The sequence below is a fragment of the Cetorhinus maximus genome, chromosome 13, assembly GCF_964194155.1.
Source record: "Cetorhinus maximus chromosome 13, sCetMax3.hap1.1, whole genome shotgun sequence".
NCBI lineage: Eukaryota > Metazoa > Chordata > Chondrichthyes > Lamniformes > Cetorhinidae > Cetorhinus > Cetorhinus maximus.
In genome coordinates, this window is record NC_135891.1 from 121,605,176 (window position 1) to 121,619,278 (window position 14,103).

At 45.7% G+C, this 14,103-nt stretch overlaps 1 protein-coding gene across 1 annotated transcript; it reads left to right on the forward strand.

Moving 5' to 3' along the window:
* Positions 1 to 776: 776 nt before the first annotated feature.
* LOC144689038 (uncharacterized) lies at positions 777 to 10,649 on the forward strand. Its single transcript, XM_078556154.1, has 3 exons — positions 777 to 958; positions 2,699 to 3,529; positions 10,484 to 10,649. The coding sequence occupies exons 1-3, from the start codon at positions 951 to 953 to the stop codon at positions 10,626 to 10,628; spliced, it is 984 nt and encodes a 327-aa protein (XP_078412280.1). The 5' UTR covers positions 777 to 950; the 3' UTR covers positions 10,629 to 10,649.
* The last annotated feature ends 3,454 nt before the right edge of the window (positions 10,650 to 14,103 follow it).

A 14,103-nucleotide genomic window follows, 5' to 3' on the forward strand; every position in this document is an offset into this window, starting at 1 on the left:
GATCATTCATCCTCTTGCGGCATTGGTTGGCTGTCCTCTTTTGAAGGGCGTTGGCGCTGACCGCCTCCCAAGCCTGGCTGGTGAAGACTCTGCCCATCCTATGGCCAGAGGGGGGTTAGAGGACATCCCACAGGCCTCCACAGCATCCAAAAGGCGCTCTTGGGACATGTCACTGAACCTGGGGGCTGCCGTCTTCTTCAGTTTCAGGGCCATGTCTTCCATGCTGCAGTGGTGGTCTGGAAGCACTGAGATGTGTGCTTGTGGCTGGACTTTAAACATGGCACCTGGCGTGATGAAGTGATGGCAGATGATGGCAGGCGGGCAAATGAGAACCCGCCCGCCATGGAAACAGCGTGTTTCCTGAGAGTCCATAAATAAAGTGGCGGGTTTGGGACGATATGGCAAGAAAACCCACCATCACACAAAACATCATTTTACCTGCCCGCTACCGTGCTTAGTGCAAACCTGGGACAATTCCGCCCTTTGTCTCATGGTCAGAGCCTGTCCCTCACTGTCTATAATGTCACAGGCCCTTGAGCTCAGTCCGTTCAGCTGTGGATCATTTGTTAGTGAGAAAAAATGTTGATTCTAACATGAAAGATTGACCATTTTCCAATATGATGTGAAGAATAGAGTTGCCATCTGAGATAAGTATACATGCTTCTGCACCCTGCCCTCCCTATTTAGTTCCATCATGTTCGTGGGGAACTGGTATTTTTATAACAGTTTCAGTTCCGTACCCAGAAAAGTTCAATGATAAATTTAACAGAAACTTCAGTTCTTGAAATTGATGACAGGAGCAGCTGGAATTTGTGAAATCAGCCACAGTTTCCTGAGTGCAACATTTCCTTTAGTCAATTTCCCTTTTTTCAGCAACAAAATTGAATTTGTTCAAAAACTCGGACTAATTCTTTTTGAGAAAGAGACCAGACGTTTTGTTGGAATCATCTATGGCCGGGTAAGGCTAATATTCTACATTTCCATTTATCAGGGGTGGTGCCTGTAGCTATTCCCTACAATTATTTTATAATTTATGAGTTGCCATTTCCCCTTTCTTCTTCAAGAATATTCAGCCTCCATTTGTACTCTTTTCTTTATCGCAGTGTCTTTCCCAGCCTCTGACAGTGACTGAGTGCAATCATTGAGCCTGGTTACAATTCTCTGGACAGCTTGCTCACTGGTTTACAACAGGCGGCTAGAAAGTTATTAGATTGTCATGAAAACCTGACTGATTCATGATTGTGCCATGGCTCAGTTGGTAGCACTCGTGCCTATGAGACCCAAGACCAGGCTGGCGCTCCCTGAGTCAGTACTGAGGGAGTGCCGCACTGTCGGAGGGTCAGTACTGAGGGAGTGCCGCACTGTCAGAGGGTCAGTACTGAGGGAGTGCTGCACTGTCAGAGGGTCAGTACTGAGGGAGTGCTGCACTGTCGGAGGGTCAGTACTGAGGGAGAGCCGCACTGTCGGAGGGTCAGTACTGAGGGAGTGCTGCACTGTCGGAGGGTCAGTACTGAGGGAGTGCTGCACTGTCGGAGGGTCAGTACTGAGGGAGTGCTGCACTGTCGGAGGGTCAGTACTGAGGGAGTGCTGCACTGTCGGAGGGTCAGTACTGAGGGAGAGCTGCACTGTCGGAGGGTCAGTACTGAGGGAGTGCTGCACTGTCGGAGGGTCAGTACTGAGGGAGTGCTGCACTGTCGGAGGGTCAGTGCTGAGGGAGTGCTGCACTGTCGGAGGGTCAGTACTGAGGGAGTGCTGCACTGTCGGATGGTCAGTACTGAGGGAGCGCTGCACTGTCAGAGGGTCAGTACTGAGGGAGTGCTGCACTGTCAGAGGGTCAGTACTGAGGGAGAGCTGCACTTTCAGAGGGTCAGTACTGAGGGAGAGCTGCACTGTCGGAGGGTCAGTACTGAGGGAGAGCTGCACTGTCTGGGGGTCAGTTTTGAGGGAGTGCTGCACTGTCAGAGGGTCAGTACCGAGGGAGTGTTGCAGTGACGGAGGGTCAATACTGAGGGAGAGCTGCAATGTCGGAGGGTCAGTACTGAGGGAGTGCTGCACTGTTGGAGGTTCAGTACTGAGGGAGAGCTGCACTGTTGGAGGTTCAGTACTGAGGGAGAGCTGCACTATCGGAGGGTCAGTACTGAGGGAGTGCTGCACTGTCCGAGGGTCAGTACTGAGGGAGAGCTGCACTGTTGGAGGTTCAGTACTGAGGGAGAGCTGCACTATCGGAGGGTCAGTACTGAGGGAGTGCTGCACTGTCCGAGGGTCAGTACTGAGGGAGAGCTGCACTATCGGAGGGTCAGTACTGAGGGAGAGCTGCACTATCGGAGGGTCAGTACTGAGGGAGTGCTGCACTGTATGAGGTTCTGTCTTTCAAATGGAATGTTAAACTGAGGCCCTGTTTGCTCCATTTTTTATTTTGTTAAAAGTGATATATGAATGCAAGCTGTTGTTTCCAAGTTGGCGCTGAGCAGTCCACTGACTGAAGAGGGAACTGAAGTGTGATATTGCAGTATCTAGTACACCCAACAAGGGCTCTTGTTGTTACACCTCTAAGTCATGCAATTATTTGACAAGTAATAGGGCATTAAAGCAGATATTCTTTATTATAGGTGAGGTGAGCTCCAAATACAGGTGAGGGAACATTTGGTGCAGATTCAAGTTTTATAACAGAAAGCTTCTCCTCTTCTCATCCCCACAGGATGAAGATACTTGGAGTGATTATCATCTTGCTTCCTATAGAGTGGACAGTGGGTTCACAGTGTGAAAGTACAGCAATATCCAGGCAAGACAACAAAGGCACTGCTCGCAACTGTTCCTTGGAGTGCCTGGATTGGAACAAGTTAAAGCTTGAGGGTGTGAGATTCCTGTCACTGGCTAACTGCAGAATTTCCCTCATTGAGAACATTTCACAGAATTCAAATCTGGAGGAACTGGACCTCATGAATAACGAACTTCGACATCTTTCACTGAATCTCCTCCAAAATTTCACAAATTTAAAAGTATTGAATGTAAAGGGAAACCCTATAACATCCATTTCCCTGAGCATCATTCAGGCAGTACATGTTATCTTTGATTGTTCCTGTGATGTTTTGAGAGATCTGATGCACAATTGCAATAAGGCAGTGAACTGCACACAGAGTTTCCTCGACAATCTAAATTGCACAAATAACTCCAGTGTGTTAAATGTGAGCAGTTTCTATCCTGCTGAGTGTGAGAGGCTGAGTCTCATCCCTGTCTATGTCCTTGTTCCATTGCTCATTGCTGTCATTGTTGGAATATCTGTTTTTGTGCTGATGAAACAGCGCTCCAAACTCAACAGCAGCGACGTTTCCCCAAACAAACACCATTCAGTTTCCACATCAGATCATGGACAGCAAAGATACACGAGCACAACAAACTGGAAAGATGCAGCAGCAGTGACGGCTGGTACAGAACGTTCTAGAGAAGTGAAGCAGCAGCCGGAGGCTCACAAGGATTATGAGAACGTGCTCATGGGTGAATCAGATGGAGCACAAAGAAGATGTGACAGGTAAAGTGGAGTCAAATGTGCATAAAAGTGTAAATGCACCAGCACCGTAGTAACTACAAATGTGCATATCCATCTGCACAAGTAACTGTGTGCCAATGCAGTTAAATTATAGGAACTGTAGTTGTGTAAATATATCTACACAATGGTAACAGGAAATGTGCAGACATATATACATATCAGTGATTATAAGGGTGAAATTCATTTTCACAATAGTGGCTTTGAGCGTGTAAATATATTTCTATATCAGTAACTGCAAGTGCGTAAATATATTTACACACCAGTAACTGTAAGAGTATATATATTTACACATTCTTACAGTTACTGGTGTGTAAATATATTTACACATCAATAACTGACGATTTTCTGCACCTGTTCATGACATTTATCTGTGTATAAATAGTCATTTGGTAGCGCAGAACTTGAGTGTTGCTGAAAAGAGACACGTTTAAGTATTTCGTCTTGCGTCACCAGGACACCCACAAGAATACCAATATAAGGGGGAAAACAACAATTTATACTGTATGGGAAGAGTGTGCTGTCGCCATGGAGAATGCATCACTGATGGTGGCTGACAGTTAACCACCAAGCATTGCTTGAAATTTAAACTAAAAATATTGTGCACTCTTTTCGTTGCTTTCTCTTAATTCTTCAATAATTGTGTAGAGGTAGAGAGAAGGAGAAAGGACTGGGGGATTGCTTGATCCCGATTGTTCAAGGCATTACCCTGAGGAATAAGTCAGCAAATGGCTGTAACTTATTTTGTTTAGCTGAAACAGGCGCAATGTATGTACATGTTCTTTCTGTCTGCAAAGAACAGCGCTTCGGAAGAGCAGTCGGAGAGGCGGACCTGTGGGAAATACATGGAGCAGAAAGAGAATAAATACAACCTGGGGAGTGTGGCCTACATCACTCATCTTGGGGAAGTGTAGTCGGAGAGGCCGACCTGTCAGCTGCTCAGAACCGGCCCACACTGAGTTCGAAAGGAGAGCGGAAAAAAAGACAATTTCTGACATCACAGGAAAGAAGCAATTTGATTGGTTGGAGAAGAAGCTAGCTGTTTGGTGAGTATCTGGTGAGTATCTAGTAAGAAGAAGAAAGGAAGAGCTATAGTGATAGGGGATTCATTGGCCAGGGGAACAGACAAGTGTTTCTGTGGCCGTAGATGTGACTCCAGGATGGTATGTTGCCTCCCTGGTACCAGGGTCAAGGATGTCACTGAATGGCTGCAGGACATGCTTCTGGGGGAGGGTAATCAGCTAGAGGTCGTGGTCCATTTGGCACCAATGACTTGGGTAGGAAAGGGGATGAGGTCCTGAAAGCAGACTTTAGGGAAATAGGAAGAAGATTGAAAAGCAGGACCTGTAAAGCAGTAATCGCAGGATTACTCCCAGTCCCACGTGCAAGCGAGTATAGAAGTAGGAGAATTGAGCAATCGAACACGTGACTGGAAAGCTGGGGTAGGAGGGAGGGCATCAGATTTCTGGGGCATTGGGACCAGTTCTGGGGAAGGTGGGACCTGTACAAGCTGGATGGTCTACACCTGAACAGGAATGTGATGAATATCCTCGCAGGGAGATTTGCTAGTGCTGTTGGGAGGGTTTTAAACTAGATTGGCAGGGGATGGGAACCTGAGGGCAAATTCAGAGCAGGGAACAGGAGATGGAGCATTAGTGAGTGACTCTGAAAGACAGAAGCAGCACAGGAATTTGGCAGTGTTGAAAGGTAAATATGTAAATGCAAGGAGCATAATAAAGAAAGTCGATGAGCTGAGGGCACAGACACATGGCAGCATGATATCATCACTATAACAGAAACTTGGCTTAGGGAGGGGCAAAAATGGCAGCTCAACATCCCTGGATATAGAGTTTTCAGACAGTTTAAGCAGGGAGATAAAAAAGGTGGGGGTGTAACATTATTGGTTAAAGAATTAAGTACAGCTGCGAGGAGGGATGATATACTAAATGAAGCATCAAATGAGACCATATGGGTTGAGCTCAGAAATGAAAAAGGGGCAGCCACATTGCTAGGAGTGTATTATAGATTCCCAAATAGTGGAGGGAGTTAGAAGAACAAATACGTAGACAGATTTCTGAGTGCAACAATAATAGGACAGTACTCGTCCGGGACTTCAGCTATCTTAATATCAATTGGGATACGAGCAGTGTAACTGGCACAGAGGGCACAACATTTTTGAACTGCATTCAAGAGAACTTTTTTTAGCCAGCATGTAACAAGCCCAACAAGAGGGGGTGCAATTCTAGATTTAGTCTGAAGAAATGAGGCTGGGCAAGTGGATGAAGTAACAGTGGGGACTATTTTGGAGATAGTGACCATAATACAGTTAGATTTAGCATCATTATGGAAAAGGACAAAAATAGAACAGGGCTAAAAGTTCTAAATTGAGGGAAGACAAATTTTACAAAGCTGAGAGGTGAGCTGGCGAGAGTGGACTGGATACAGCTATTAGAAGGGAAAACAGCGTCAAATCAGTGGGAGGTATTCAAAGGCGAGATTCTACGGGCACAGTGTAGACATGTCCCCACAAAGAAAAAGGGTGGTACTGCCAAATCTAAAGCTCCCTGGTAATCCAGAAGCATACAGGCCAAGATAAAGCAGAAAAAGAAAGCTGATGACAGTCACAAAAGACTTAATGCCATAGAAAGCCTAGAGGAGTATAGTAATTACAGGGGTGAAGTAAAAATGGAAATTAGGAAAGCAAAGAGAGGATATGAAAAAACATTGGCAGGTAAAATCAAAGAAAATCCTAAGATGTTTTACCAGTACATTAAGAGCAAGAGAATAACTAAGGAAAGGGTAGGCCTATCAGAGATGTACATGATAACATGAGGGTTGATGCAGAAGATGTGGGCAGGGTTCTCAATGAGTACATTGCCTTTGTCTTCACTAAGGAGAGGGGTGATGCAGACGTTCTAGTTAAAGAGGAGAAATGTGAAATATTAGATACAATAATCATAGTGAGAGAGGAAGTACTGGAGGGACTGACATCCCTGAAGATGGATAAATCATCAGGGCTGTATTTACTGTATCCCAGGCTGTTAAAAGAAGGCAGGGAGGGAATAGCAGATGCTCTGAGGATCATTTTCTGATCCTCACTAGATACAGGCGAGGTCCTAGAAGACTGGAGGTCTGTAAATGTTGTACCATTATTTAAAAAGGGCGCAAGGGATAGGCCAGAAAATTATAGGCCGGTCAGACTGACTTTGGTGGTGGACAAATTATAGAAATCAATTCTGACAGACAGGAGAAACTGTCACTTAGAAAGGCACAGGTTGATCAGGGAGAGTCAACATGGTTTTATTAGGGGAAGATCGTGTCTTACTAACTTACTGGAATCTTTTGAGGAACAAGGAGGATTGATGAGGGTAGTGCATGTTGGCCACATGGATTTCAGTAAGGAATTTGACAAGATCCCACTTGGCTGACCGGTCAGAAAAGTGAGATCCCATGGGATACAGGGGAGGGTGTCAAGTTGGATCCAAAATTGGCTCAGTGACAGGAAACAAAGTCAATGGATGTTTTTGCGCACAGTTTCCAGTGGTGTTCCACAGTGCTCAGTGTTGGGGCCCTTGCTGTTTGTTGTATATATTAACGATTTGGACATAAATGTGGGAGGCATGATTGGGAAATTTGCAGATGACACAAAAATTGACTGTGTAGTTGATAGTGAAGAGGATAGCTGTCGACTCCAGAATGATATCAATGGTTTGGTTCAGTGGTCAGAAAAGTGGCAAATGGAATTCAATCCAGAAAAGTGTGAGGTAATGCATTTGGGGAGGGCAAACAAAGCAAGGGAATGCACTGTAAATGGGAGGATATTGAGAGGGGTTGAGGAAGTGAGAGACCTTGGAGTGCATGTCCACAGGTCCCTGAGGGTGGCAGGACAGGTGGATAAGGTGGGAAAGAAGGAATATGAAATACTTTATTTTATTGGACCAGGTATTGAATACAAAAGCAGGGATGTAATGATGGAAGTGTATAAAATGCTGGTTAGGCCACAGCTGGAATTTTGTGTACAGTTCTGGTCACCACATTACAGGAAGGGCATAATTATTCTGGAGTGAGTACAGAGGAGATTTACAAGAAAGCTGCCAGGGCTTGAAAATTGCAGCAATGAGGAGAGATTGGATAGGCTGGGGTTGTTTTCTTAGAACAGAGGAGGCTGAGGGATGACCTAATTGAGGTGCACAAAATTAGATAGGGTAGACACAAAGACTTGTTTCCCCTAGCTGAGGGGTCAATTATGAGGGGGCACAGATTTAAGGTGATTGGTAGGATTAGAGGGGACATGAGGAAAAGCTTTTTCACCCAGAGGGAGGGTGTCTGGGATTCACTGCCTAAGTTTGAGGTTGAGGCTGAAACACTCAACTCATTTAAAAGGCACCTGGATCTGCATCTGAAGCACTGTAACCTGCAAAGCTATGGACCAGGGGCTGGAAAGTGGGATTAAAATGAGCGGCTAGTTTTTTTTTCATCTTTTTCTGGTCAGCACATGGGCTGAATGGCCTCTTTCTGTGCCAAACTTTTCTATGGTTCCATGGTTCTATGTAGCTTCCAGTACATGCAAGTGTGCCACACTGAGCCCGACTGACAATCTTAAATTGGTGATCAGCGTAATTCTTAGCACATTGAGGATTATTAGCAAATCGTGGAATCACATCAAATGTTGGGCACGGTGTTTTGAGTTTTATAAGCACGGGCTAGTTGGGTTCGGTCCGTACCCGCCCGTTGCAAACAGCAGCTGATACATGCTGATTGATACTATCCAGCCGTATTTGGGATGGACAGCCAATGCTTGGCAGTTAACTATCAGTCAGCATCAGTGGTGCATCCTCCACTTGCCAACCAATCAGCACTCTCTTCACATACAGTATAAATTGTTGTTTTCCCTCTTATATTGGTATTCTTGCAAGTGTCCTGATGAGTGCAAGATGAAAAGCTCTGACATGTCTCTTTTTTCAGCAATACACCAATAACTCCGAGTGTGTAAATACATTCACGCACGAGTAACTGTGGGTGTGTAAATACATTCACACACGGGTAACTGTGGGTGTGTAAATACATTCACGCATCAGTAACTGCGAGTGTGTAAATACATTCACACACGGGTAACTGTGAGTGTGTAAATATATTTACCTCAGTAACTATGCACATGCAAAACATATAAACAGAATGTTGAGGTCACTGACTGTGAACATGTTTGAAAAAAACTCTGTAACTTTTTAAATATCTTAAGAATGAATTCAACTTTGAATCAAATTGTTGGTATTGGCAAAACAAATGGAGCCAGACAGGCAGAGACTGGGAATGAATAAATGGAACTGGGGTTTTGGGAAGTGCTGGTTGCTGAACTAATTACTTAATCTGTGTCTCACTAAATTAAATGGGTGATGAATGAATCGCTCATAAATGGGAGATGAAAAATTGAAATCAGTTCTTGTCTTTGAGCCTACTCTCTCTCCACCCTTTTTTGCATGAAACATAGGACAGAATTTTACGTGGCCCAATTGTGCGACAAAATGTCGACTGCGCGTCCCGACCTCATCACACCATCGCACCGTATTACAATCAGCAGGCACGCGGCTGCCGACGGCTAAAAGGGCAATTGTTTAGAACGTTTTTTGGCCCGTGCGATTTTGTGGTTGGTGCAGGGGTAGGCAGCCATCCCCATTTCTCATGCAAACTCGATCCAGGGCGGGATAAAAGGCAACCAGAGCCACGGCCCTGAGTAGGTAGGAATTTAGGTGAGAGTTGGTTGTCGGTTCTTTTCTGATAGTTTGTTGCATTTTCTGTGTTTTCTGGAGGACTCTTTGGCTTACAAGGTTTCTTCGAGGCTTTCTGCCAAGCGCACCCTTCAGGGCACCGTCCTGTGCCATCTGTATTCCAGGAAATGAGAATTGTCTACTCAGGTGGAGGGACATCTGAGCAGAGCGTCAGTGACCAGTTTGATGCGGCTGTGGGCAGCAGATTGAGACACCACGTCGACCTCCTCCTCTGAGGAGGAGACGGCCAGAGGGAGAGGCGGGCTGTCTGCAGGCAGCATCCCACAGAGTGACGAGATAAAGTTTGAAGCCCTTCCTTGTCTGTCACAAGCCACTCCCGTGCCCAACATCTATGAGTAACATAAAGCACAATCAGGCCATGAAACATCATCACGTCTTTAACTGGTGCTCATGTTTGCACAATTTGAACATAGAACATGTTTCAACAGAAGTGATATCACCTGTGAGAACCCCTCTTGTGTATACAGTGCCTTAAAATTCAGCTTGTGAGTGCCCTCCACCCCCAAACCCCACCCCCATGCCCTCACCCCACACTCCCAACCCCCCACCCCTGTCCCCACACACCCTCAACCCCCCCTCCCCCAAACCCCAACCCCAATCCCCACCCCCCAACTCTCCCAAACCCCACCCCCACACCCCAACCCCCCTCCCCCCCACCCCCACCCCCCCCATCCCTGCTCACCATTGATGGATGGGTACCCAGTGGAGTGACTAGGTGCCGCATCCATCTCTCACACTGTCATTCCTGGAGGGCATTGGGTACTTTTTCCTGTCAATTCCCGGACAGTCAGTCTATTCTTCTCCTTCCGTTGCTGTAGTCATTCCCATTCCAAATCAGTTGGCAGACATTCTCAGTGTAATGAGTTTGGAGCTTTTTAACCAATTCCCAGAGTATGTGAGGCCAGAGCAGATATACCCCTCTCTCACCCATCCAGGGAGAACAATTCAGATAGGGCCGGTTCAGATGGGTAGTCGAGGAAGAACCTCATTATACCCCTCAAGAAAACAGCAAATGTCATTGTCTCTTCCATGGCAGCTCAGGTAAAAGGAATTGGGATTTTGGAGAATGGGTGGAATGAGGAAAGACACGGGTTTTGCTGAACTACCTGTTCTCTTTCTAATGGTGTTTTTGTTGCTGCTTCTTTTCTTCCAGGAACCAGAAGACCTCGGATGATACATACTATCTGGAGAGCACGCCAGCCTGTGATATTTACATAAATGAGCAGCCTGTATATTGTAACTACACAGGGTCCAATGCTGATCCAGAGGATGATGTTTATATCATGCCTGACAGTTAAATAAAACATCATGACTCCCCATGTAATTGTAAAATATCTGATCAACTGCAAACCTTTTATTCCATTTCATTTTAACACCAAGCATGTAAATCTCTAACCACTTAGGATCTGGACAAATGGGGGGAAAGTGTCAGGTAGGTAGTCAGGTAATCCCCAGGGTGCATCTCGCTTGAGAACCGTTTTTCTGTGTTGGAAAATGGTGAGAGTGACGGTTCCTCTGGGGAGTGCAGCCACGCTCATGGCACTGTGAGTGGCTCAGCTATACAGAGGGGGAGGAAAAAGAGGGGAAAAGCAATAGTGGTAGGAGACTCGATAGTAAGGGGGACAGACAGGCATTTCTGCGGCCGTAGACGTGACTTCAGGGTGGTATGTTGCCTCCCTGGTGCCAGGGTCAAGGATGTCACAGAACAGCTGCAGGGCATTCTAAAGGGGGAGGGCAAACAGACAGAGACCATGGTACATATTGGTGCCAACCACATAGGTAGAAAGAGGGATGAGGTCCTGCAAGCAGAATTTAGGGAGCTAGGAAAAAGATGAAGAAACAGGACCTCAAAGGTAGTAATCCAGATATGGTCGGTTCAGATGGGTAGTCGAGGAAGAACCTCATTACACGCCTCAAGAGAACAGGAATTGGGATTACTGGATTACTTCTGGTGCCACACGCTAGTGAGTATAGAAATAGGAGGTTAGTCCAGATGAATGCGTGGCTGGAGAGGTGGTGCAGGAGGGAGGGCTTTAGATTTCTGAGACATTGGGACCGATTCTGGGGGCGATGGGACCTGTACAAGGCGGGCAGGTTACACCTGAACTGGAATGGGACCAACATCCTTGCGGGGAGGTTTGCTGGTGTTGTTGGGAAGGCTTTAAACTAACTTGGCGGGAGGATAGGATCCTGAGAAGAGGTTCAACAGGGGAAGATGCACAGCCAAAATTAGAAGAAATAGCAAGTGAGTCTGGAAGGCATAGAAATTATAGACCAGTTAAGGCATAAGAGAGCTTGTAAAGTTTAGATGGTATTTATTTTAATGCAAGGAGTCTGACAAATATGGCAGATGAGTTAAGGGCACAAATTAACACATGGAAGTATGATGTAATTGCTGTCACAGAGACATGGTTGAGAGAGGGGCAGGATTGGCAGCTCAATATTCCAGGATATAGATTCTTCAGGTGAGACAGAGAAGGAGGTAAAAGAAGAAAGGGTATCACACTATTGATCAAGGAATCAATTACAGCAGTAAGGAGGGATGAGATCTTAGAAGGTGCCTCAAATGAAGCCATATGGATAGAACTTAAAAACAAAAAAAGAGCAATCACATTGCTGGGAGTGTACTATAGGCCCCCAAACAGTCAGCGAGAAATAGAAGAGCAGATATGTAGGCAAATTTCAGAGAAGTGTAAAAATAATAGGGTAGTAATAGTGGGGGATTTCAACTTCCCCAACATTAACTGGATTAGTCATAGTGTGATATGTTTAGAGGGAGTGGAATTCTTAAGTTGCTTCTAGGAGAGCTTTTAAGCCAGTACGTAGAAGGTCCTACAAGAGGGGGTTGGGGGGGGGTCCTGGACTTAATTTTAGGGAATGAAGCCGGTCAAGTGGTAGAGGTATCAGTGGGGGAGCATTTTGCAGACAGTGATCATAACCCTGTTAGATTCAAGGTTGTTATGGAAAAGGACAAGGGATGGGCCATAAATCAGAGTTCTTAAATGGGGGAAGACTGATTTTAATAAGATCAGATATGATTTGGCCAGAGTGGACTGGGAGCAGTTACTTTTAGGTAAATCTGCATCAGAGCAGTGGGACTCATTCAAGAAGGAAATAGGGAGAGTACAGGGCCAACATATTCCAGTAAAGACAAAGGGCGGGACAAACAAATCCAGGGATCCCTGGATGTTGAGGGATATACAGGATTGGATAAAGAGAAAAAGGGAGGCTTATGGCAGATACCAAGGGCTCAAAACAGCAGAAGCCTTAGAAGAATATAGAATGTGTAGGGGGGAGCATAAAAAGGAAATTAGAAGAGCAGAGGGAGCATGAAAAACATTGGCAGGTAAAATAAAGGAAAATCCAATGTTATTTTACAAGTACATTAAGAGTAAGAGGATAACTAGGGAAAGAGTAGGGCCCATTAAGGACCATAGTGGTAATTTGTGTGTGGAGCCGGAAGACGTAGGTAGGGTTCTAAATGAATACTTTGTGTCGGTGTTCACAAGTGAGAGGGACAATGTGGGTATGGAAATCAGGCAGAAGGACTGTGATATAATTAAAGAAATTAGCATAGAAAGGTAGGAGGTTCTAAGTGGCCTGACAGGCTTACAAATAGATACATCTCCAGGCCCGGATGAAATGTATCCCAGGCTGTTGCGTGAGGCAAGGGAGGAGATAGCAGGGGCACTGGCAATAATTTTCAATACCTCTCTGGTCACAGGAGAGGTGCCAGAGGACTGGAGGACAGCCAAAGTGGTGCCGTTATTGAAGAAGTGAGGAAGGGATAAACCAGGGAACTACAGGCCAGTCAGTCTAACCTCAGTGGTGGGGGAACTATTGGAAGCAATTCTGAGGGACAGAATTAATCTACGCTTGGAGAGGCAGGGATTAATCAAGGACAGTCAGCATGGTTTTGTTAAGGGGAGGTCATGTCTGACCAATTTGATTGGATTTTTTGAAGAGGTGACCAGGTGTGTGGATGAGGGCAATGCATTTGATGTAGTCAACTTGGGCTTCAGCAAGGCTTTTGATAAGGTCCAACATGGGAGATTGAAAATGAAGGTAGGAGCTCATGGGATCCAAGGCAATTTGGCAAATTGGATCCAGAATTGACAGAGTGGCAGGAAGCAGAGGGTGATGGTCAAGGGGTGTTTTTTGTGACTGGATGCCTGTGTCCAGTGGGATTCCACAGGGATCGGTATTGGGTCCCTTGCTATTTGTGGTGTATATAAATGATTTAGACTTGAATGTAGGAGGGTTGATCAGTAAGTTCGCGGATGATATGAAAATTGTTGGGGTAGTAAATAGTGAGGAGGATAGCCTTAGATTACAGGAGGATATAGACGGGCTGGTCAGATGAGCTGATCAGTGGCAAATGGAATTTAATCCAGATAAGTGTGAGGTGATGCGCTTGGGCAGGACAAACAAGGCGCGGGAATACATGATGAATGGTGGGACCCTGAGAAGTACCGAGGTTCAGAGGGACCCTGGTGTGCATGTCCACCGGTCCCTTAAGGTAGCGGGACAGGTAGGTAAGGTGGTTAAGAAGGCATATGGGATACTTGCCTTTATTAGCTGAGGCATAGAATATAAGAGTAGGGAGGTTGTGCTGGAAATGTATAAAACGCTAGTTAGGCCACAGCTAGAGTTTTGTGTGCAGTTCTGGAATCCGCATTATAGGAAGGATGTGATTGCACTATTGAGAATGCAGAGGAGATTTACCAAGATGTTTCCTGGGCTGGAGTGTTTTAGTTATGAGGAGAGATTGGA

Coding starts and splice junctions, on each gene's coding strand:
- LOC144689038 (XM_078556154.1), top strand. Junction 3,530..10,483: donor GCACAAAGAAGATGTGACAG/GTAAAGTGGAGT, acceptor CTTTTCTTCCAG/GAACCAGAAGACCTCGGATG.